This window comes from Podarcis vaucheri (assembly GCF_965113315.1).
Source record: "Podarcis vaucheri genome assembly, chromosome: 6".
NCBI lineage: Eukaryota > Metazoa > Chordata > Lepidosauria > Squamata > Lacertidae > Podarcis > Podarcis vaucheri.
This window is the reverse complement of record NC_138764.1, coordinates 30,212,977-30,235,937: the sequence shown is the minus strand read 5'-3', so window position 1 is coordinate 30,235,937 and position 22,961 is coordinate 30,212,977. Positions and strand designations below refer to the sequence as shown.

Below are 22,961 nucleotides of genomic sequence, written 5' to 3'. Positions count from 1 at the left end.
AACCTCCTTTTGGGTTTGGTCTACAGATTCCTTTGCTTATCTTTATGCCCACTTGATGATGATTAACAAGCAGCCCTTAGTAATGTGACTATCTTTAGTCTTCACGTTCCTCATCAAACCTGCATCTTGCTTCAGTGCAGCTTGATACTTCTTTCAAACATCATAATACTGTACCAGTTCAACACCTTTTTTTTTTGTATTTAAGAGGGGCATAGCCAAAGATGTCCTTAATTAGAGTAGAAGAGAGCAGGAGCAGTGTTTGTTACTTTTTAAAAAGCAAAAAGCCTAGAAGAGGAAAAGTTTGCTGCAGTGGGCATATTGTTCAGCTTTATTATTCCTTTCTGTTCTTAGTATAACTAGTCATTTAAAAAGTGCTTTGTTTCACTGCAGCTGGCACGTAGGCCAAGTGTTCAGGACCTTTTATCGACCCTACAGCCGCTTCTGAGAGATGGGGAGCCTGTGTCCTTATGGCAGCTGATGAATTCTTTATCTGATCTTCTCTGTGGCTACCCAGAGGGAGGTGGTTCCAGAATAATTTCTCTCAACTGGTACGAAGACAATAATTACAAGGCCTTCCTTGGGGTTGACTCCACGAAGAAGGAATCCATTTATGTTTATGACAACACAACCAGTAAGTCCCCCACCCCCCGCCCCATTGGCTGTGCTTCATGTGGGCTTGTATTATAAGATTAAGATTGATAATGCCACTGTTACGCCATTAGTTGTTTCAGGAATTTTGCCTAACAACTTAATCCATGCAAAGGCATAAAGCAGCTGGAATCATTACGGCAGGAACCTGTGTGTGTGTGTGTTTGCTAGCAATGCAAGGTTGCTGTCATTTTAAGATTTGTCTACATTACCTGAAAGAGACAGGCGCTTCAGAGACTCCAAAATTGGCATTACGGCCAGGGGTGGGGAACACCAATTTGGCCTTCCCGATCTATCTAGCCCCATTTCCCCCAAAACATGGGTCTCCAGCTGCTTTTGTACTACAGTTTCCTTCATCCCTGAACACTGGTGTTGCTAGCTAGGGATGATGAGAGTTGTAGTCCAAAAACTGACCTGGCTCTTAGGAATCTTCTGAGGCCATAGCCACAGTCTCCTCATTAGCCTTGCATCAGGCTGTAATGTGTCCTTGAGCTCTGATTATGCCTCTTGCTTGTCTGAATGGACAATACAGAGGTCCTCGTGGTTTGGAAGAAAGGAGGCGTGTGTGTATGTGTAGAAACTCAGCTACTGTAAAATTGACCTTTGTGGCTCCGTCCACTTTCACCTTGCTGTGAGGCCCTCAGAAATCTGACCAGAAAGGAGTGCTTCCCTAAGGTAGAAGAAGATTCTCCATCCCTGCTACGTTAGGACAAGGGTGGGAAACCTTTTCCAACGTACCACATTCCCTTGTGAATAGCCATCATCATCTGGAGTAGCTTTTCTCAACTGTTGGGTTCACAGATGTTGTTTGACTACAACTCCCATCATCCATAGCCAGTGAGGACAGCAGCCAGGGATGATGGGAGTGGTACTCCAACAACATCTGGGAACCCACGGTTGATAAAGGCTGACCTGGAAGCCGCCACCACCGCCTGGGTGGCACCAGTTTTGGAAAAGGCTGCTTAGTTCTGCTGCTGCTGCTGTTGTACTGCTGCTGTAAAATGAGCTCAATAAACCCTGGAATTTCTGTCCTTTAGATTTCAGTCAAGTACTATTACACTGCTCTTTTAACTAAAGGCATGGCGGCTGCATAGATGCAACCTGAACCCTTTTTGCTCTGTTTGCTGAGTTCCTAGAAACTGGTGTAGCTGCAATTTTCTGTTGGTAAGATGGAAAGGCTAGCCTGCAGAATGTCGTGAACAATTAAAAACTGGGCCAGTGTTATATAACGTATCTCCTCCCCCCCCTCTCCTCCAACAGCTCCCTTTTGTAACACATTGATCCAGACTATGGAATCAAATCCTTTAACCAAAATAGCCTGGAGGGCTATGAAACCATTATTGATGGGGAAAATCCTCTTTGCTCCAGATTCACCTGCCGTTCACGAGATACTGAAGAATGTAAGTTATTTTCTCTCTGCTACACCTATGCACCTGCAGTGTTTATAACTTGAGCGCTTTGCAAGAAAGGTCCATTGAACAAGTGGCAACCAAGCTGTTGCTGCAGGCAGCAACAGACCTTTTGCCCCCTCAAGAAAATGTAACGTGGCCTTTGAACTCAGGACTGGGGAGGAAAGGGGGAAGCCCAGCCTCTTTTTAGTTCTCTAATACTTACCATTCGGGGGTTTTTAAAAAAAGAAATCCATGTAGCTACTATAGTAGATCTTTTTCTGCTTGCTGATGCAAACCCAGGACTGCAAAAATTGGAATGAAGCAGAATTGGTATAAATCAGGGGTCTGCAACCCGCGGCTCCGGAGCCACATGTGGCTCTTTTACACCTTTGCTGCGGCTCCGGGGCGGATACTAGCAAGGGGAGGAGGCGCATTGTGCGCCCCGACACTCTCCACTGTGGCGGGCGCTGTACTGGCTGTGACGTCGCATGGGGGCGGTGCGTGCGTTAGTCACGCACCGTCCCAACGTCACCTTCCCGCCCTCCCGCTACATTGTAAGGGGCGTGTACGCTGGTCACTGTTTTGAAGGGGAGTGAAGAACACACACACCAAAAAAGGTAACTTGTTAATTTAACGTTTATTTCTATGAGGAGGAGTAATTCTGAGAGGTCAAACGAAGAAATAATTTAAAAAAAGTGACAAAAAAGTTATTATTATAATGACGAGTTTTGTGGCTCCCAGTTGTTTTTTTTCCTTCGGAAACGGGTCCAAGTGGCTCTTTTTGTCTTAAAGGTTGCAGACCCCTGGTATAAATAATACACAAGGCCACTTTCTAATTTATTTTACTGCACGGATATCCCATGTTTTTTTTTGGCCCACCCAGAGACCAGTTGCAGTAATTAAATAACAAAGCACCAATCTATAGCACAATAACTGTTCAGGTTCTTAAATTCCACATGAATTTGCTATCCCTGTTCAGGCATTCTTCAAAAGTATGGGGGGAATAATGTGCAGAATGTGGGTGCAGAATGCATGCCTCACCCCCCGCCCCACACAAACTTGTCCTCACCAGCACCAGCCCCAACTCTTGCAGATTTGGAAGGGCAGTCTGAAAAGGGGGTTATTTGTGCATTCCCCTGAAAAGGGGGTTATTTGTGCATTCCCTGCTGTCTGAGTTCCTGGCTGCAGAAGGACTTCAAGTGCCTTCAGCCAAACACATGAAAAAGATCTCCCTTCAGATATTCCCACTCAATATGTGAATGTTCAGGTGAAGCCACTGGTGATATTAGGGGCCAGGGTGGTGCTTGCTGTCTCATTCCCATGGCACATTATTGCCACATGAACATTGCCACATTATCAAGATGCATTTGTATTCTGAAGGCTGCAGAAATATGGATTTAGTGTTTGACTGTTCAGTAATCGGTTAGGGATGCTGTAGTTCTTGGTTTCCTGGGTTTGAGGGGTTTGGACTAGCTGGCCTCTAAGCCTCTTCCCAAATCTTTTGCTTTTCCTATGATTCTTTCTTCCTCTCCCTCCTGCAACTTCTTAACTCAGGCAAATTCCACATTTGAGGAACTTGTGCGCCTCAGACTCTTGACTAAAGCCTGGAAGGAAGTGGAACCCCAAGTGTGGAGCTTCTTTCAAGACAGTGTGCAAATGAACATGATCCGGGTATGTGCAGGATGCCTTACTTGGTATGGGAAGGGAACTGGAATGAGCTTGTTGCACATGGGAAGTCAGTAGTCAAAAGTATGGTTAAAAATGGAATATGTGTTGGAATCTATCTTAAGAACTATTATAAAGTTGATGAATGCTAAAATGTCGAGGTTTTGAGAAAGAAAAGGAGATTGCAGCGATATAAGATTAAGTTGAAGGAAAGATTAGGAAGATATATGTGGACATTGGGATGCAGGAAGGGGAGGTATGGGGGAGTCCAAGAAGTGAGGGTTATGAAAAAAAGGTTATGAAATTATACATGTTTGTATGTCTTTTTATTTGTTTGTATTGTTTAAAAAAATTTGTAAAACCAATAAAAAAATTATAAAAAAAATAAAAATAAAAATGGAATATGTGAATGAGAGTGAATTATAGAGAACACAAGGATTGCCTACCCAGCTCAGTCCTGCAATCTGTTTCCAATAGCAGCTAATCTCATATCTCTGGCAACTCACAGGAGGGCATTATTAGTCCCTAGGCTCGGGTACTCTACAGGTAGTCTGATAAATAGGCAGATGTTTAGTTACCCACAGGATCGGCCCTACCATTAGGCAGAGTGATGTGATTGCTTCTGACAGTAGGTGCTGGGGTGGCAGCAATCTCTCCTATCCCCCATTCCTAATGGGACTCCCAAGCTATCCTGCTGCCCTCAGGTACAGTGGACGATGCTGTCTTAACTGAAGGGGCAACTGTTAGTCCAGTCAGAGTCTGTACTTCAAATGGGAGGAAGTATCTTGTCCCTTTGCCTCAGACAGCGCTATGTCTTGAGCTAACCCCAGCTACAAGGGCTAATATAGTGTTGCCAAAGTTGTTGAGCTTTTCTGGGGGCCAAAGTTGTTGAGCTCAAAAATATATACGAAGTTTTTGAGCTAATTCACCAAAACCTAAACTTCCAACATGGGTTGCCATACGTCCATTTTTCCCTTGGACATTTCAGTGATTTCCACCTGGACACGGTTTCCGGATATGTCCAGGATATGTTCCACCTGGACTGCTGTATTCCGGATATGTCCAGGAAATTCCGGATATATGGCAGCCCATGTTGGGTATCTTTGGTTATGACTGGTCTGGAGAAGGGGCTATGCTGCAAAGCCAGTGAACACAAGGGCAATTAAGGTTTAGCCTCTAAGTAGCTAGTTAGGGCAAAGGAGTCAGACCTAGGTGGGGTTACGGTTTGGGTTCCTCTACACCTGTGTGGATGGTTGGTGTTGTGATTCTGACCTTTCCCCAGACTGAATTATCCATGTAGGCTTAGTGGCAGGTAATTCTTCCCTTGGAGTTACCAAGGTTGCAGTTTCCCAGGTGATAGAATACAAATGCATGTACAAATATAATATGTTAAATTAGACCTAATGTTTCTTCCCTAGGACACTTTGCAAAACCCTACGGTGAAAGGCTTCTTAAATGAGCAGCTGGGTTCTGAAGGTTTCACTGCAGAAGATGTGATCAATTTTCTCTACAATGGGCCACCAGAGAGAAGAAGGGAAGGCATGGTGAACTTTGATTGGAGGGATGTCTTCAGTGTTGCCAACCAGGCTCTGCACATGGTCCATGAGTACCTGCAGGTAAGACTGGTATCTTTTTCAATATGAGGATAGATGCTCATGACAGTATTAGAACATCAGTGCTCAAACATTTAGAAAATAAGAATTCATAGAAAGCATATAGGAGACACTGACTATGTTTGGAAGATCTCTTTTCTATAGTAAAGCAGCAATTTTCAATCCCTCCAGCCAGATGGATGATCTGCAGTGTTTTTAGGCTGTGTGTGTGCTGTTCAGGTTCATAACTTTCACAATCTAGGGAGCTGGCATTGGGGCTGATTTGGGCAAACAATTTATTTGCAGTTATAATTGAAGTTTACGGTCCACAATGCAAATTCTAAAAGACAAAGAAGGAAGAAGCATGCAGCCATAAGTAAAAAAAACCTGGAATACCAGTGTGGTGATTTTCGATCTGTGTTCTGCAAGAGACATGGGGGCATGATAAATAAATTAATTCAGTAATTAAGGGCATCTGTGAAGCCAAGGAAAGGAGGCTGCCCAATCCCTCTTGGCATGATTCACTGCTCTGGTCTTGCTTCCTTGTAATCAGGGTTTGTAGTTCTGCCACAGATCCATATTGAGTGTGATTGGATCATTTTTGACGCAAGGCCGCTGCAAAATTACCTTACCTCAGAGGAAAATAACTATTGTGTCTGCATGAATTACCTGCCTAGGCTTGCTCCTTCGAGCCCAGAGGTGCACCCAACAGTGATGCACACAGAAGCATGGGGGGGTTGACTCCACTGCAGTGGGAGGGGTAATTCTTATGGGTGGCGCTGTGGTCTAAACCACTCAGCCACTTGAGCTTGCCAATCAGAAGGTTGGCAGTTCGATTCTCTATGACGGGGTGAGCTCCCTTTGCTTTGTTCCAGCTCCTGCCAACCTAGCAGTTCAAAAGCACACCAGGGCAAGTAGATGAATAGGTACCGCTGTAGCGGGAAGGTAAAGGCTGTTTCTGTGCACTCTGGCACTCGTCACAGTGTCCCATTGCGCCAGAAGTGGTTTATTCATGCTGGCCACATGACCCAGAAAGCTGTCTGCGGACAAACGCCGGTTTGAGATGAGCGCCGTAACCCCATAGTCACCTTTGACTGGACTTAACCATCCAGGGTTCTTTACCTTTTACTTTTTCTTACTGTAATACACTTGAGACCAAACATTGGATATAAGCATATAATATGCCTCCAATTTTAATTCACATGAGGACTTACTTGCTCCCAGGCCAATTCCATCTTCTTGGTCCCATTGGGAAAAAGAAACAGAAACATACATTTTCTCCCATGGAGTCCAAAGCAGCAATTTGGAGGTTGAAAACCAACTAATAGGGAAGAGTTAAGACTTGGGTCCCAGTTTTACTGCTTGGGAGGCTGGTTTAGATTTGAAAAGGAAAGGGGGTGGCAAAGAGATTTGCATGTGATGTATGAAGGAAGAGTTGGCTTAAAAGCAAGTAAAGTGGTACCTTGGTTCTCAAACTTAATCCGTTCTGGAAGTCGGTTCCAAAACCAAAGCGTTCCAAAACTAAGGTGTGTTTTCCCATGGAAAGTAATGCAAAACGGATTAATCCATTCCAGACTTTAAAAAACTACCCTAAAACAGCAATTTAACATGAATTTTTCTATCTCACGATACCATTGATCCATAAAATGAAAGCAGTAATCAATGTAATGTACTATAAAATGAATAAAACAGTATGGAAGATGAGAAAAATTAAAATTTATTTTTTTTCTTACCTGCACTGATGATAGTCCTTGTTTGGATGGGGGACTTTTATCCATTTCCGCAGTCACACAATCAATCAGTAGCTGAACTGGGTTCCACATGGTCACAAAAACAAATTAACCGAGAAAGCCTCAAAAACAAAAACAGAAAATAAATAGCAAAAACAAAAGCACCAAACGTAATCCGTTCCGGAAGTCCATTTGACTTCCGAAATGTTCGAAGACCAAGGTGCAGCTTCTGATTGGTGCAGGTGCCCTGGGAACAATAGCTGACAGCCACATTGGACGTTCGGCTTCCGAAAAACATTCAAAAGCCGGAAAACTTACTTCCGGGTTTTTGGCATTTGAGAACCAAGGCGTTTGAGAACCAAGGTACCACTGTATATGAATAGTCTGCTGATAGTGTCCTCTTATTTTGGAGTTGTGTAACTTCTCATTTCTTATGTGTAAAATTGTACTACTCTTTTTTGTGGGGGAAGGTCGGCAATTATTGGGCATTGATCTTGCTTGGGTTTGGGAGGAGGGAGGTCTTGCTAACGAAGCAAAAAGTATGCTACAAAGGTGAACTTTTGGCATGGAGCAGGATGAGAGTTGAGTAGAACAATGGCTTGATTGCTTCCCTAGGGGTTTTAAAGAGAGGTCTTGGCAGGCATTAATTATGGGCCCCATATCTTTCTGACTTACGACTTTGGGCGAGGCAGACTTCACTTGGATAATGGGGGAAAGCAGCTTGATGCGAACAATTATTTGTAAGCATTTGTTGCTAGCTCTGATAGTTCCAACACACTTACATTTAGTTTAAAAAACTGATTTTATTGGATTTCTTTGTTGCCACTCTGAATAGCTCAGGGCAGCATACAAAAAAATGATCCAGAGCCTTGAAGCTTATAATAGAGATTTAGAAAACACCCTGTATGTGTCTATGTTGTTGAAGAAGGTAGAACCTAAGCTGTTTAAGCAGTTTTAAATCAATCTCTGTTTGGGCATTCATTTATATGCATTTCAAAACTGAGCATGCAAAGGTATCCAGCTAGGGTCCAGAGCCTGCTGGCCGTCTACCTTGATGGCTTCTCCTTACCAAATTATAAATGCTAAGCGCTATAAAAACACTAAGTATTTTTGTGGCTGTTTTAGTTAACTTCTAGTTAAAACTGAAAAATATATAGGGAAGGGTTCATCCACAAGTTTCCTTTACGTTCAGTAACGAAAAACCTGTAGTGTAGTGTTGTACAATTTTATTTGCGAAGAAGGATGCTTTTGTGGAATAATAAGTTGCCTACAGTTACTTCATATTGTTGCTGCTGTTATCCTTGAACTAAACCACCAATACTGTATGCTCAAGGGGATTTTGGGCTTCTGGTTTTTGAGGCAAGCTATTTTTTGAATCTGAGAAAACCCAGCCTGTTGCATAGTAAGGGTTTTTCTTGTTGTTGTTTAAAGTCAAAAATTTACTGGGCATGCCAGCCGTAATGGTGTGCCTATAGCAGCGAGGTCTGATCTGAAGCCTTCTGCATGTTGTTGGACTCCAAATCCCATCAGCCCCAGCCATCATGGCCCATGGTCAGGAATTATGGAGGGCCACAGGTTCCCCAACTCTGGCCTAAAGCAGCCTTCCCCTCCATCATCCCTGACCATGGGACATGTTGACTGGGGCTGATGTGAGTTGGAGTCTAAAACATTTGGAAGCACCAGGATGGGGAAGGCTGGCTTTAAGTAACTCTTTGGATCCTGGTTGTTGCTACTATTACACCCCATATCCAAGTTTGACTGGACTTAACCATCTAGGGGTCCTTTATCTTTACCTTTTTACTACTGTTATGCATGGGGTCTTATGTTCAGGATAGTGTTGTTTCCTTCTGGGCCAGAAAGCTGGTTTTTCCCCCTCAGGGGAAAAGATAAGCAACCTTTCCCCTCAAAGTTGCAGCCTAGGTTGCCATTTTGGATTTTAATAAAGGCTTTAGCAAAACATAGTTGCATCCGGTAAGACTGCATAGAAGTCCGTCCTTTATTTGAAAGGCTGCGTCCTGCCCAAGTCTAGTGTAATTTGCTCATCAACAGTTAGCAGCCGGACAGTATACTGAGCAGGACCACAGGTGTCTATGACCAGTACCTACTGATGCAGTTGGAGCAAGAACTGCAGGGTGGGCTGGACCCTAAGAAGCTCAACAGGGAGCTATTAACCCATCAAGCATCCAGAGGAGAATATATAAGGCATATATCTTCACTGCCAGCTATTCCGCTTCTTGGTGATGTTCTGCATTATTGTTTACAGCGAAGTCTTCTCCATCCTTCTTAGTAGAACCCTCCACTTGAAGAGACCTCTGGTGGCATAACTTTCTGGAGGCTCTGGGCTTCCATTGAATCTGCTGCTGCCTTTCCTCTTGAAGTGCAGGTGACAAAGGTTGAGCATTTAGGGTCAGGCCAGGGCTTGGCCTGTGCTCAGATGGGTTATCAGTGGGGCTCAGGTGAGACATCCGTGAGCCAAAGCACTTTGGTCAGCCTTAGGACTTTTAATGGGTCCTTCCATGTCCTCATGAGGTCCTGTGCCTCTTCCTCAAAGGAGGCCTTCTGATTGTGCAGGATCCTGACAACTGTCACTTGGTCAGTCTTCCGCACTATGGTGAGACATATTTCTGTTTATATTATAGTTATTACTTTCCTGATTTGCATCAATACAGATGGATTTTGGGCAATTTTTTGTCATCCTTTTTGTTATCAGTGTCCACTTTTCAGTGATAGAACTGTACAATGTTCCTTTTTACATACAAGCATAATTATAATACAGGTGGTTTAAATACATCACTTTTTGTTGATCATCCACTAAAAAGCAATATAGCCTTGACATATCCTTTAAGTAAGGCGTATTTTGGAACATCATCAGTTTAGTTAAAACAGGATCCTTTCTATTCAGAGGTGCTTCCCCCACCCTCCCCCACCATTTAAAACAACATAAGAAAAGTTTCTTTAGATGACAAGGCCAAACAAAGGAGACTTTACATTTCAGAGAAGTCTGCCTGTTAAATCACAAGTTGTCTGCAAGCACTTTGATGTACAGTAATTGTTGGTTGTTGGCTTGCCGAAAAGACCATCTAGATAGAAGATAAGATCAAACAAGTTGGCTTTGTGTGGCATTCTATGAGGTGAGGTAATTAAACACATTTCTTCCTAGTCCGTTTAGGAACTGAATGCTGCCTATTTACTTGCCAAGATGAGACAATGATAATAACTTGCTGGTTTCGGAGTTAGGAAGCTCAATAAAAATACAAATATATGGTTATGTGTGTTTTTTTAATTACTTGCCATGCCACGTTTGCTGTTCCCAATTGCTTTTTCTGCAACAATGCACAGGAGTGTGGTCAAATGTCAATATATCAGCAGATATAAATATACATTTAAAGCACACACCCCCCAAAGGAATCCTGGGAACTGTACAGGCAATGACCAATTAATGTGTCTCTGAATGATGTGTGCTTGTGCATGTGCGCATGGTGCTGAACCTGGAAGTGACAGAAAGTATCATTAAACGCGTCCCTTAAAAGGTGGTATGGGGCAGGGCTCACTTATGTGTTGCATCTAGGAATGGAACCTCCGGGCAAAATGGTTGTTGACTGTAGTTGAAGGGTGTTTGGAATTATATCTCTGTTGGGGTGGTGGACTACAGTTCCCAGAATTCTTTTAGCAGGGGAAATGTGTTTTATGTATATCCCATGTACACATAGTGTCTTCTGCAGGAATGGATTATATAGGAAGTGTGGCATGGGACCCCTTCATCACCCCTAACACTTATAAATAGACTCTGCTGGTCGTTACATAATAATAAAAGTTTGTGACAATTTTCCAGTCCAATAACTGTGTCTACCTCTGGATTGCTGCCATGGTTCCATTCAGATTCCATCATTTCTATGTATTCATTGTGAAAGACACATTTTCAGATGCCTCCTCAGCCCTCCTGCTCATTCCTACTGGGCGTATATGCTAAGAATGCCTCCTGTTTTCACCCACAACCGGCATGTTTTCAACCCCTACACTTTTCCCAAGCATACAGAGTAAAGTGGAGACTGAGTGAAGTGCTTACCCATAGAGAATTGTGTCTTGGTGCCTCCTCACTGCAGTGTGTTTTTTCTGCTGGATGTGCTGATGAGACACTTTCCTCTTGTCTCTACCTGGTGATTTTGTTTGCTCTCCCAGACTTATTTTCCAGGTGGTGGGCTCACATTATCTTTTCCCTCTGTTTGTTTGCTGAGATGAAGGTTTCACTTTGGTGTTCTTCCTGGCTAGACATTTCTTTAATGACCAGGCTCCCAACTCTCACCCTACAATTACTCCATTCAGGCTGCAATCCTACACCCATTGTAATCCACATTGAACTTGCGGGGGGGGCACCTCTCTTTTGAATAAACGTATGTAGGATTGCATTGTCAGTCTCCACCCATTACAGGACGGTAGGACAAATGTTAGATGTGGAATATTCTTAAGTTGGCCTTTTCGGTCTTTCCTTTTATCTTTTAATCACCAGTTTTTACATATCACTTTAGCATGAGAATAGGCATAGAAGTCTTAAGGCATGTCTACATTAAAATTTTAAAATGGTTTCAAGTCTCATGCATTTCCCAACCAAGAAACTACCAGCAATCCAATTTCAAACTGGCTTCAATGTGTTGTGTTGATGTTGTTTTAGAGCAGAGATAACCAATATGGTGACTTCGAGATACTGGTTTTATTCAATTATTTCAGTTATTTATTAGTCACTTTTCAGGACCCAAACCCACAGAAAAATAAAAACAATAAACCATCAGGCAGAATACAAATCCCATAGTCAGGGGTGATGGGGAGTCCAGCAACATCTAGAGGGTGCCATGTTGGCTGTCATTATCTTGGAGTAAGGAGCAAAAAGGTTATAGTGAACCCATTTGTGCTTATGTAATGCAAATGTCCTTCTGTCCTACTTCAATGTGTCTTCTGCTTTTTGTACTCTCTCCAGTGCTTGGCTCTTGATAAATTTGAAGGCCACGCAGATGAAACCCACGTGACTCACCGTGCTCTTTCTCTTCTGGAGGAGAATAAATTCTGGGCTGCTGTCATCTTTCCTGATCTGGACCCAAAAACCAGACTGCTGCCGCCTCATGTCAAATTCAAGATTCGCATGGATATAGATTCAGTGGAGAAAACGAACAAAATCAAAGACAGGTGATGGCAGTCTCGCATCTCGCAATGTGTTGAAGGCCTGGCCCAAGCTTGCCTTGCCTAGGCTATGGCTCTAGGCCCAGGTTGGATGGAGTCAGAATATAAATCAGAGCAGCCAAGACATTTCAGTGACTAAGACAGAATATCCTGGTGGTGAAGATATTATAACAAAAAGCTAGATAAATGATATTTTGCTACTCTTTGGGGGTTTGCCACCCCAAATTCTGCCTAATGGTAATCCCTAAATCAGAGGGTGTTATGAAGCAGATGAGCAGATGCTTGATAATATACAGCCATCCTTTATATGATGGTACAGTGTGGAATGCACATCTAGAATTGGACCCCACATTGTGTAGGCTGGTAACAGAAGAGAAGCCTTGGAAGCCTGATTTACTCGGTGTAACATAATTTATGGTAACATAAAAAGCAAAGTTAGCTGTGTTAGTTCATAGGAAGAGCTGGAAAAAACCAAGATATTGGGAAATAACTTGAATAGGACCAACTTAAAAAGTTACAAAATAGTGAGCAAGCTTTCTCCAGAATTCTTTGTCAGGTTGGATGCTGTACAAAGCTGAGGGGAGGAGATAGGAGATAGGAGAAGAAAACACAAAGAGTACATTAAAAATTGACTGGGTATTGTAGCCATACGGTTTGCATTTAGGCTCAGTCTCAAAATGTAGGCTGCAGACTGGCTAAATTAATCTCTGCTAGGTGTTGCGGGTTTCAGGTTACACTTAGGATTCTGAGACAAAGAAGCAATGGCTGAAAAGCCAATTTGGAAAGTATAAAACACCAACAGTGACCTAGATCTATCTCCAGCCTTAAGCTAAACACACAAGTTCCTAGCTGGGCGGGGATCTGTAGTTCTCATCAAGGTAGAGCTGCCACTTTTTCAACCTTGAATAGTGTAAGTCCGAGGCTCTGGCAATTGTAATGTCAACCCTAGTCAGCTTTCCACCACCCTCAGCTTTCTAGGTTGAGTATAATGTTTTTATGTCTTCACAGGTACTGGGATCCTGGCCCAAGAGCTGACCCAGTGGATGATCTGCGTTACATCTGGGGAGGGTTTGCATATCTGCAAGACATGGTTGAGCATGGAATCATCAAGACGCAGACTGGAGTTGAAGTGCCTTCGGGGATCTATCTGCAACAAATGCCCTATCCATGCTTTGTAGATGATGTGTGAGTAAGAGCAGCCACAGTGATCTATTTCTGATAACTAATTGGGTGGCTGGGTGGGTGGCAGATTGGATTTTACAGGGGGCTTGGCTGCTTTTTGCCTTTGATCTTGCTGAAAAGCTGGAGAAATCCAGGATGAAGGTATTAGGCAAATCTCCTCCCCACCCCCAAGGAGTCTGGGATGGGCTGCTGCCCTGGCTAACTCTGAGATAAGGAGGCTGAAACAAAAAAACAACAACACCAAAGCACTGGAGCATTTTAAAACTTTAAAATAGAGAACAGCAAGGAGACCTTAGGTCTGGGATAACTTCCACTGGGAAAACAACAATCCATGGATTCATTAGCAGGAATGTACAGGAGAAGTTAGAGTTTATAGCTGTCTGAATCTTCCCATCAAACAAAGGGAGAGGGGAAAGAGCTTTTGTTTTTTTAAAAACTCCTCTGGTTTTTAACAAGAACTTGAAGGAAGGTTTGGTGAAATGATACAGTGTTCCAAAACAATCAGTTGCTTTCCCTATCTCTGGAAAACATTTTACACTGACCGACCTAGCAGGATTTTGTTCTCTTTTTCTCTCATGCAGCCACATATATTGTGTGGGCAGTTGTGCCCCAGAAATGCCCTTGCAAATCAGGGAGCCAGAGACTCTCCTAGCTGTGGAGCTGCCACTGGGGATTCCAGTGCGGTGAAATCGACAGTGTGTCTGACTAGAATCAGGGAGACCCATGTTAGGAACACAAGACGAGCCCGCTAGATCAGGTCAAAGGCCCATCTGGTCTGTCGTCCTGCTCCCACGGTGGCCAACCAGATGCCTGCGGGAAGCCCAAAAACAGGGCCTGAGTGTACTCTCTTCACTTGTGATTCCCAGCAACTGGCACTCAAAGAGCCACACTATCAGAAGCATAACCATTGTGGTTGATAGCCTCGCCTTCCATGCGTTTGTCTAATCCTCTTTTAAGACCTCCCAAGTTGGATGCTATAACTGTTCCTTATGGGACCAAACTGCAGCATTTATCTGGGCTGCGTGAAGAAGTACAGTCATACCTCAGGTTACAGCCGCTTCAGGTTGCATTTTTTCTGGTTGCAGACCACCGAAACCCGGAAGTACTGGAACAGGTTACTTCTGGGTTTCGGCGCTTGTGCTTTCTGCATGCGCAGAAGAGCCAAATCGCAATTCGTGCGTGCGCAGACGCAGGTTGCGAACGCTGCGGGTTGCGAATGTGCATCCCGCATGGATCACGTTCGCAACCCGAGCATCCACTGTACTTTCTTTTGTCTGTCCCAAATATCCCAACATTCAGCTTCACAGGATCTTCCCCGAGTTCTAGTGGTATGAGAGAGAGAAGGTCAAAAACTTCCTTGTCCATATCACGTTCAAACGCCTGATCAGCTATTAAGCTCGCAGTCTTTTCCTTTCAGACTTACATACCCCACAGGCCTGTTTTGAAGTTTTGTATGTGAGTGGGGAGTGATAATATGCCATCCTGAGCTCCTTTGTAAAAGTGAAAAAAACGTAATAAATGATAAACAAAATTTGAATCTAGCAGCAGCTAGACTGGTGACTGGGAGCAGCCGCAGAGACCACATAACACCGGTCTTGAAAGACCTACATTGGCTCCCAGTACGTTTCCGAGCACAATTCAAAGTGTTGGTGCTGACCTTTAAAGCCCTAAACGGCCTTGGTCCAGTATATCTGAAGGAGCGTCTCCACCCCCATCGTTCTACCCGGACACTGAGGTCCAGCACCGAGGGCCTTCTGGCAGTTCCCTCACTGCGAGAAGCCAAGTTACAGGGAACCAGGCAGAGGGCCTTCTCGGTAGTGGCACCCGCCCTGTGGAATGCCCTCCCACCAGATGTCAAAGAGAACAACAACTACCAGGCTTTTAGAAGACATCTGAAGGCAGCCCTGTTTCGGGAAGCTTTTAATGTTTGATGTATTATAGTATTTTAATATTCTTTTGGAAGCTGCCCAGAGTGGCTGGGGAGGCCCAGCCAGATGGGCGGGGTATAAATAATAAATTATTATTATTATTATTATTATTATTATTATTATTATTATTATTATTATTATTATTATTATTATCAGCATGCTGCCCCTGTAACAAACAGTCTATGAGCAGATAAACCTGAAGATAATGTTGCAGTAAAAATACAATACAAGCAACAAATCAAGCACAAGAATAAAACCAAAACAGGCAATTCAAAATAGGAAGCAAAGAAATAAAACCCCATACCAGAAAGATATAAGAGTAGGCACCATGCCAGGCTTCTTTAGGCAGGGCATTCCACAATGGGTGGGTCTGCAGTTGGGGCTTGTCAACCTGGGAAGGTAGCCCATTGAGGAGAAGGAAAACTGATCCTAAATCTCTGCTGCCTTGCAGCATATCTTTGGGAGAAGAAAAGGCTAGGGAGTAAACCCTACAAAAATTGGAATGGAGTCCCTAAGATGGTTGGATGGTGCCTTGCATGCCTCCTTCTGGCAACTCCTGCAGCCAAGCTGGTACCTAACGTATTGCTCTGCTTCCTTTTGGATTGCATCAGTGAGGCCAAGAGGGGGGTCTTGTTGTCTGACCCTCCATGCACACTGTCCAGGCTTGTGCCCTGGGGTGGTCACTTAGGTGCAGTTAACACAGTGGTTTGACTTCACCCTTGGAGGCACACTCCATTGACAGACAGATGCCAACAAAAAACAAAGGGGTCTGCCACTAAAAAGTCCTTTTCTCTCATAGCCACCCATGGCCTTCGCTAGGTGGGGACACTCGGAGAAGGGCCTCAGATGATGGCTTGGGTAGGGACATGTGGGAAGAGGTCATTCCTCAGATACCAAACCCTCCAAACAATGAAGAGCTTTAAATGTCACACCTCTGAAAGCTCAGCATTGTTGAATAGTTCTGCAGCTACAGTATCTGAGCATCTTCATTTGCAGGGTTTTGTGGAGGCTCAGCTGCCTGTGCTGCTATGCGCAGGAATGGGGTAGGGGGTGGTAGGGTCATAGTCATGCATGCAGCATTTGAGTTTTGTGTATCGCCCCCTAACAAAAACCTAACAATATCAAATTCTTCAGCCTCTTACTTCAACTTCAGCTATCCATTAAGTTCAGCAATCCTGAGGTTAGAAGCTGAATGAACTTTCTTTTTCAGATTACAGAGGGTAAGAGACCAGGCCCAGGGTCTAGCTTTTTCTAAAGGTTTCGCATTCCTTTGATTTATCATCAATCATCATTAACCCCCAGGTCTCTTCTTTACATACAGGGAAGGGCTCTTAATGCCATTTTAAAACTGGTTTCACAATGGGGAAATGCTCGTGTAAAACGAGAGCTAGATTAATAGCGTAGGCCCAACACATAATGAGATGAGATCCCACTTACGTCGTCTTTTATAATTCCGCTTTCAAAGTTGCTTCAAGGCTGTCTCTTCTTCTAAATCATACTATGCTGGGTATGTGCTGCCATAGCTGCTTGTCTGTGAATGAAGTGCCTGCCTCTGATGAAAGACAGCCCTCTGGTGGATAGACCCAATAGCATAATTCTTGAATGTAAACGCTATTCTTTTAGATTCATGCATTTTAAAACAATTAAATTAATTAATTTAATTAAATTAAGCATTGATAATACTGCACTGAACATACAACCTTCCATCATGTAAGATATATATTTAATATGTGGCATTTTTCCTACCTAGAAGGCACCTCAGTTTGGGGAAAATACCGCATAGGTTCATTTTACAGCATCACGTGTAAAAAAATCACTCTTGTGTATCTGTTGTCATGACGGATTATGGAGATACAGTCTCACATGGCTCCCTCCCCAGTGAATATACTGGCTCTATGCAGGAAAAAAGTGGCACGAATCAGGTTGCGGTCCTAACTTGGGAGTTGAACTCAGTGTGAGTTACTTATGAGTAGACATGTGTAGGATTGCATTGTCAGGATAGCAATGGGTTGAAGCTAACTAAATTCTACTCAGAGTAGACCCATTGACATTAATGGACCTAAGTTAGTCATATTTATTGATTTCAATGGGTTTACTCAGAGTATACTTATGCTGAGTACAACTCAGTGTGTGCACTGTATAGCAGCATCTCCCTGCAAATTTAACAATATTTCTTACTCTCCTTGTAAGGTTGAAGTATGTGAAAGTAAAGTCACAAGTATTGTTCTACTTGGGTGTCATTTGTACGTTGTTTATATACTTATCATATTGATATCCCATCTTTTATCCTAGGAACTCATGATCCACCCTCATTTTCTCTCTCTCTAGACAACATAGGCTGAAAGTCAGTGAGCGGGCTTCATGGCTAAACGAGAATTTAAACCCAGCTCTCCCCATTCTTTGCCCAACACACTAGCTGCAACATGCTGGCTCTTTGACAAGATATTGGTAGGGGGACAGGGGAAATACACAGTGGCTTGGCACTCTGAAAGTGAAGTTTGGCAGGGAAGCCTTATCATGAAGCAATAACAGCAGAATCCTCGAGGGCATCATTTTGTGGTCTCTAGTTTCTATTTCTGTTTCCTTTTTAAACACAAGGGTCTGTCTGGGAGGCACCAGCTTGCAAAATATATCCCTTCTCTGCCACAAATAGCATGGCCTAGATTAATTCTCAAAAACACTCTTTTTCTCCATTTGTCCAGTAGCGACCTCACTTAGCAGCCAAGGTGAGAAATAGTCTGCCTCTGCATTCCTTTTGTTTTTGACTTGATCTGTCTTGCCATGATCTTATCTTTGGCTCCAGATGCCACCCCCTCTCCTAGCAGCACAGACAAAACAGACGCAGATAATCCCATAAACATATGATACAGATTTATTTCCCCCCCCCCTTTTAATTGCTACATCTCCATGTGCTGACTTGATCATATCCTCAAGGAGGAGGCATGGCTGTGCAAAAGGGCAGGATCTAACTCTAGATCAGGTATTTGAGAAGGGTAATTGATTGCAGGGCTTTGGCGCAGTCAGTGTGGGTTCAGCCACAGCACAAGATTGCTGCTTATGCGTGGCAGGGAAAGAATATTCCAGCAGAAGTTGATACACCTGTGAACAATTTAAACCTGCTCCCCCTCCTATTTTTAATTTGATTTCTTCCATTGAATTGAGATTGCCATTAACACAGAGCTCACACAATCAGAAGGTGTTTTCTATTGTTCCCATAATGAAAAACCTTAGACAAAGATAAATCAACCACCAAGTGGAAATAGCAGCGAGCAGACTGGGGATAGGGGCTGTAGCCAGCTCTACCGAATCTTAAATATATTGGGGGTTTATATGGGTTATGAATTGTCTGCAATAACAGAGGAAGGCAATTTTCAAAAAGGCAGAACCCATAAATCCTTATGGGGCAACATTTCCTGATCAAGCGAAATCCATTTTTTTAATCCACTTTCCTAATAATGAAGCTGCGCTGTCTTAGGGATGCCATGACGCTGTGCACTCACACCAGTTTTATGCCAACTTAACTTTCATGACTTCCCCTGAAGAAAACTGGGAAGCATAGTTTGAGGATGTTCTGAATTCTCACGGAAAACATCAGGAGTTTCCCTAGAGAGAAGGAACGGCTGTTAGACCAGTTTCAGTCCGTGCGTCCCTTTCACACTGCTTCTTGGAGACTATGATTTTAACCTTTGTTTTATTTCTTTCCTGGGCAGCTTCATGGTTACTCTGAACCGTGCCTTCCCCATCTTCATTGTGCTTGCTTGGATCTACTCTGTCTCCATGATGGTAAAGAGTATTGTGCTGGAAAAAGAAATGAGGCTGAAAGAGGCCATGAAGAACAGGGGGGTCACTAACGGGGCTGTCTGGTTCACCTGGTTCCTAGACAGCTTCATCATGATGGGTGTGAGCACGTTTCTCCTGACGACTCTCATTACGGTAAGAGCATCACCTCCAGGCGAGGAGCATTTTTCTTTTTCAAGGCCCAGACGTGCCATGTTGCACTCAGGCTGCCGGTACTACCAAGGAATAATGGGAGCTATATGAAAAAGAGACAGACAGACAGACAGACTTATGCTGGAAGGATCAGCCTCCTGAGCACGTAGCAGCAGGCGCATTCCTTTAGGTAGCCCCCAAAGGCAGCATCAGCACTTGACAGAGATAGATATGTTTACTCCTGAGAGACTCGCAAGATTGCCTTCATGACAGTGCCTCAGGTTGGATTAGGTTTGACAGGTCACGTTCTAAACATTGCTGCTCACTTCAAGGAGGCCTCAGAAAACAGGAATTTCTCTCTCTCTCTTTCTCTCACTAAGTCTCTCTCTCACTTCTTTTTAAACCTTACGGTGAGGCATCTACCCTCTAACTCATTTGTCACAACCACCAGCTGTTTGCTTGGTTCGAAAAAATACGTTGCTTCTGCGAGGGGGCACACAGAGTCATACCACTCAAGTGTGTCCCTCGGCGTTTGCTTTGATCTTTTCAATAAGCTTCTCCACATTCCTCTATTTGGTCTGCAAAGTCTTACATAGGAAGCTGCCAGGTCAGACCACTGGTGCATTTCACTCAGTGTTGTCTACAGTGACCGGCGGTGGTTTCAGACAGGGGTTTTGCCCAGGAAAATTAACCACAAACCCCCTACATTTTGGATAACCTCCAAAGCTGTGTCAAACTTTTGCAGTTGTTTTGCCAGACCTATTTAGAGGTGCTGTGGATTTAACCTGGGGGACCTGTTGCATGCTCCGTCACTGAGCTGCAGCCCATCCCTTTAACCTCTTTGTTTCCTTCTCTCTGACTTACTCGACCTTCTAACGTCCGCCAGACATAATAACTGGGCATTGCTTTGCAAAATGTAGAATGGCCCTCTTAGCGACTGCAAATATGCGCAACGCAGAGGGTGCCATAAAAGGCCAGAATCCACCTTTCAGCTTAATTGCTCACACAAAATTCTCTCAGGAAATAATAATATTGATCTGCCTTGTCGAGTTGCACAACAAGGGAATTTTTGAATTCTCCAAAAGCTTTATATAAATGCTGAATGTTATCCAATGAGCATTCTAGGATAGTTCCGAATGGATTCTCCCTTGCTCAAAACACTCATGGACATCCAGTGAAGTGGAATGTTGGAAGATTCCGGACAGAAAAAAGGACAGGCTATAATTAAACAATGGAACTCACTCCTGCAGGCCACCAACTTGAGTGGCTTTAAAAGAGGATTAGACAAATTCATGGAGGATAAAGTTATCAGTGGTTACAAGCCATGGTGGCTACATTCCGCCTTCATGCTTGGAGGCAGTACACAAGAAGGGAGAGTGCTGTTGTGCTCAGGTTCTGTTTGGGGGTTTCCCATAGGCATCAGGTTGGCCACTGTGAGAACAGGATCCTGGACTAGACGGGCCAATGCCTGATCCAACAGAGCTATTCTTAAGTTCATTAGAAGATGGAACTCTTGCTTTTAAGCCACGGGTCATCTTGGCAGCTGGTGGGTGGAGTGCACCTTTCATGCCTCTGAGTAAATAGTGCCTGGGAAATTTCTCCTGACAAAGGCGAAACCGAAAATGCAGTGGGAACTATTCTGTCATATTGGGAACTACTTAACAGCATGAAAACATACCTCTGTATACCCATTGGCTTGGCTTTTTTTGTTCTGTTTCTTCTTGTTGGGTGTGGCGCTCTTGTTTTTTCCTGGTGACCCTAAGGATTTCTTTCTTTATTTAATGTTCTGCTTCCTCTTGCTGTTTGTTTATTATAAGGGTTCTATGTTATTTTGAATGCTTTGTGATTTGCTGCATTCTAAAACAAAAGAAAAAGCCTTCCTGATAAAGATGACTCTGGATGCCAGAATCTTAGCGCTTACTAAAGAACAAATATTTGTAAACAACTACTGCTAAAGCACAGTTTACTTTTATGAGAAAAGCCTGCTCCTGTTCAATTATTTCTCTGCCAGGCCTACCTGAACTGATATGGTGTGTCAGCTTTGACATTGTAGCTTGGCTTAGGTATGCTGTCCTATAGTTAGCACTTAACTTTGACACCACATTAATTTGGTGCTTATTGTTTGTTTGAGTTCACCAGCAGGGCCGATGTTATTTATATCTGGTGTTTCCCCCCTGGACTGAGGTTGTTTCCCACTTCAAGTCCAGATCAGTGTATCCAATATATATTTTTCTTCTTTTCTATAATAGTTAATGCCTTACGTGCCACATGTACGTTGCCAAATACTGCTGTTAAGAGAATGGCTTTGGCAGTATCTTTTGAAGAGTACATTAGGGGATCTGACATCTGACATATTGGCAAACTATGAGCTGGTTGTTGGCAATAGACCCCTGGTGATATAATCAGATACGCTAAAGGCCGACACATTCCTCTATAGGAGTTTATGCCAGCAGTGATATCATACCAGTAGTAATTCATACTGTATATTGTGCTATTCCATTACTGCCACTTTTCGTGTGTCATTCTTCCTTGCACAAGCATAATTATACTTAATGCTAATAATTACTGCTGCACATGAACAAGCACACTTCCTGTGTGGGATAAAACAACAATGATGGTCAATTGCCATTTGTAACTTTTGCCAAAAAATAGCTGTAGATATGTAAGGCCTAAAAGTACAGAACAATTGTCTGTCCCACTTGGTTAGATAAGGTTAACTTCCAGTTGAGGTCCAACTGTTCACTGTAATGGGGTCCTTAAAGATTCATAAAGATCATCCTTGGTTTACTTAGCAGTGCAAAGGGTCCTGGTAGATCTTAGCCACCCTCATGAGATCTCCCTGGTTCTGGGTATTTGAATGTCATTTAGCAGCAAAATACTATTTCAACTTTTTAAAAGACAGCAACTTTTAAAAAGACAGTTGATTCCCCTCTTCATGGACCCTATTTTTCAGAGGACTGTAATCTGGGGAGAAGAGATGACATGCATAATCAGAATATGCTCTGAAAATTCAGTATTTTGGCTTTTTGGTTTAATTATTTTTAAGCATCTGCTTTCAGGCAAAGGTGCAGTGTGTGAATTTGTATAAAAACACTTCAAGCAAACTAGGGAGGTGGAGGAACATGTTTTTAGCCCCATTCCAAATCTTTTACTTTTCACATTTTGTAAAATTTTAGTCTGGTTGAACTATCTGTTTGACTGCTATAGGATGCAATGCTGTACATGCTTATCTGAGAAACAGTCGCATTGAACTCAATAGGATGTCTGAGTAGACATGCATAGAGTTGCAGTCATAGCAAAGTGATTGTCCCTTGACCAACAGAGGGCAGCTGCACAATTTATGCTGGGAGGAGCAATGATAACCTGATATTTTTTCAATAGCAACAATCCATGCAATGGCCTAATGATTACTGAAAGGCAGCTGCTTTTGTAATTCATGATTCAGTCCATGAGACACCCACATGCTAGACTAGACCTGTTATGTATTGAAGTTCTCACCCTGGGCCAGCAGGGGGATACTGTAGATAGTTATGCAAATGAAGGATCAAAAGTGACATTCAGTGATTGGATAGTTTTAGAAAGTTGCAACACTTACATTGTTCTGGAGCTCTATATAAGCAGGCTGACTGAGCTCTTCAGCTCAGTTCTGTTCCAGCTTACAAATAAAGAGCTGCTTGGAAGAATCGCCGTGTCGTCTGATATGTTCACCCACAACTTAACAAG

General features: G+C 43.3%; 1 protein-coding gene across 1 annotated transcript in view; it reads left to right on the top strand.

Moving 5' to 3' along the window:
• The window catches only part of ABCA4 (ATP binding cassette subfamily A member 4), a 102,592-nt gene that overhangs the window by 34,677 nt on the left and 44,954 nt on the right, over window positions 1-22,961 (top strand). Inside the window, exons 9-15 of the mRNA XM_082227695.1 lie at window positions 391-631; window positions 1,909-2,048; window positions 3,594-3,710; window positions 5,123-5,320; window positions 11,999-12,204; window positions 13,207-13,383; window positions 19,019-19,241. Of these exons, the coding sequence (XP_082083821.1) occupies window positions 391-631; window positions 1,909-2,048; window positions 3,594-3,710; window positions 5,123-5,320; window positions 11,999-12,204; window positions 13,207-13,383; window positions 19,019-19,241 (1,302 nt within the window). The remainder of the gene's footprint in view (window positions 1-390; window positions 632-1,908; window positions 2,049-3,593; window positions 3,711-5,122; window positions 5,321-11,998; window positions 12,205-13,206; window positions 13,384-19,018; window positions 19,242-22,961) is intronic.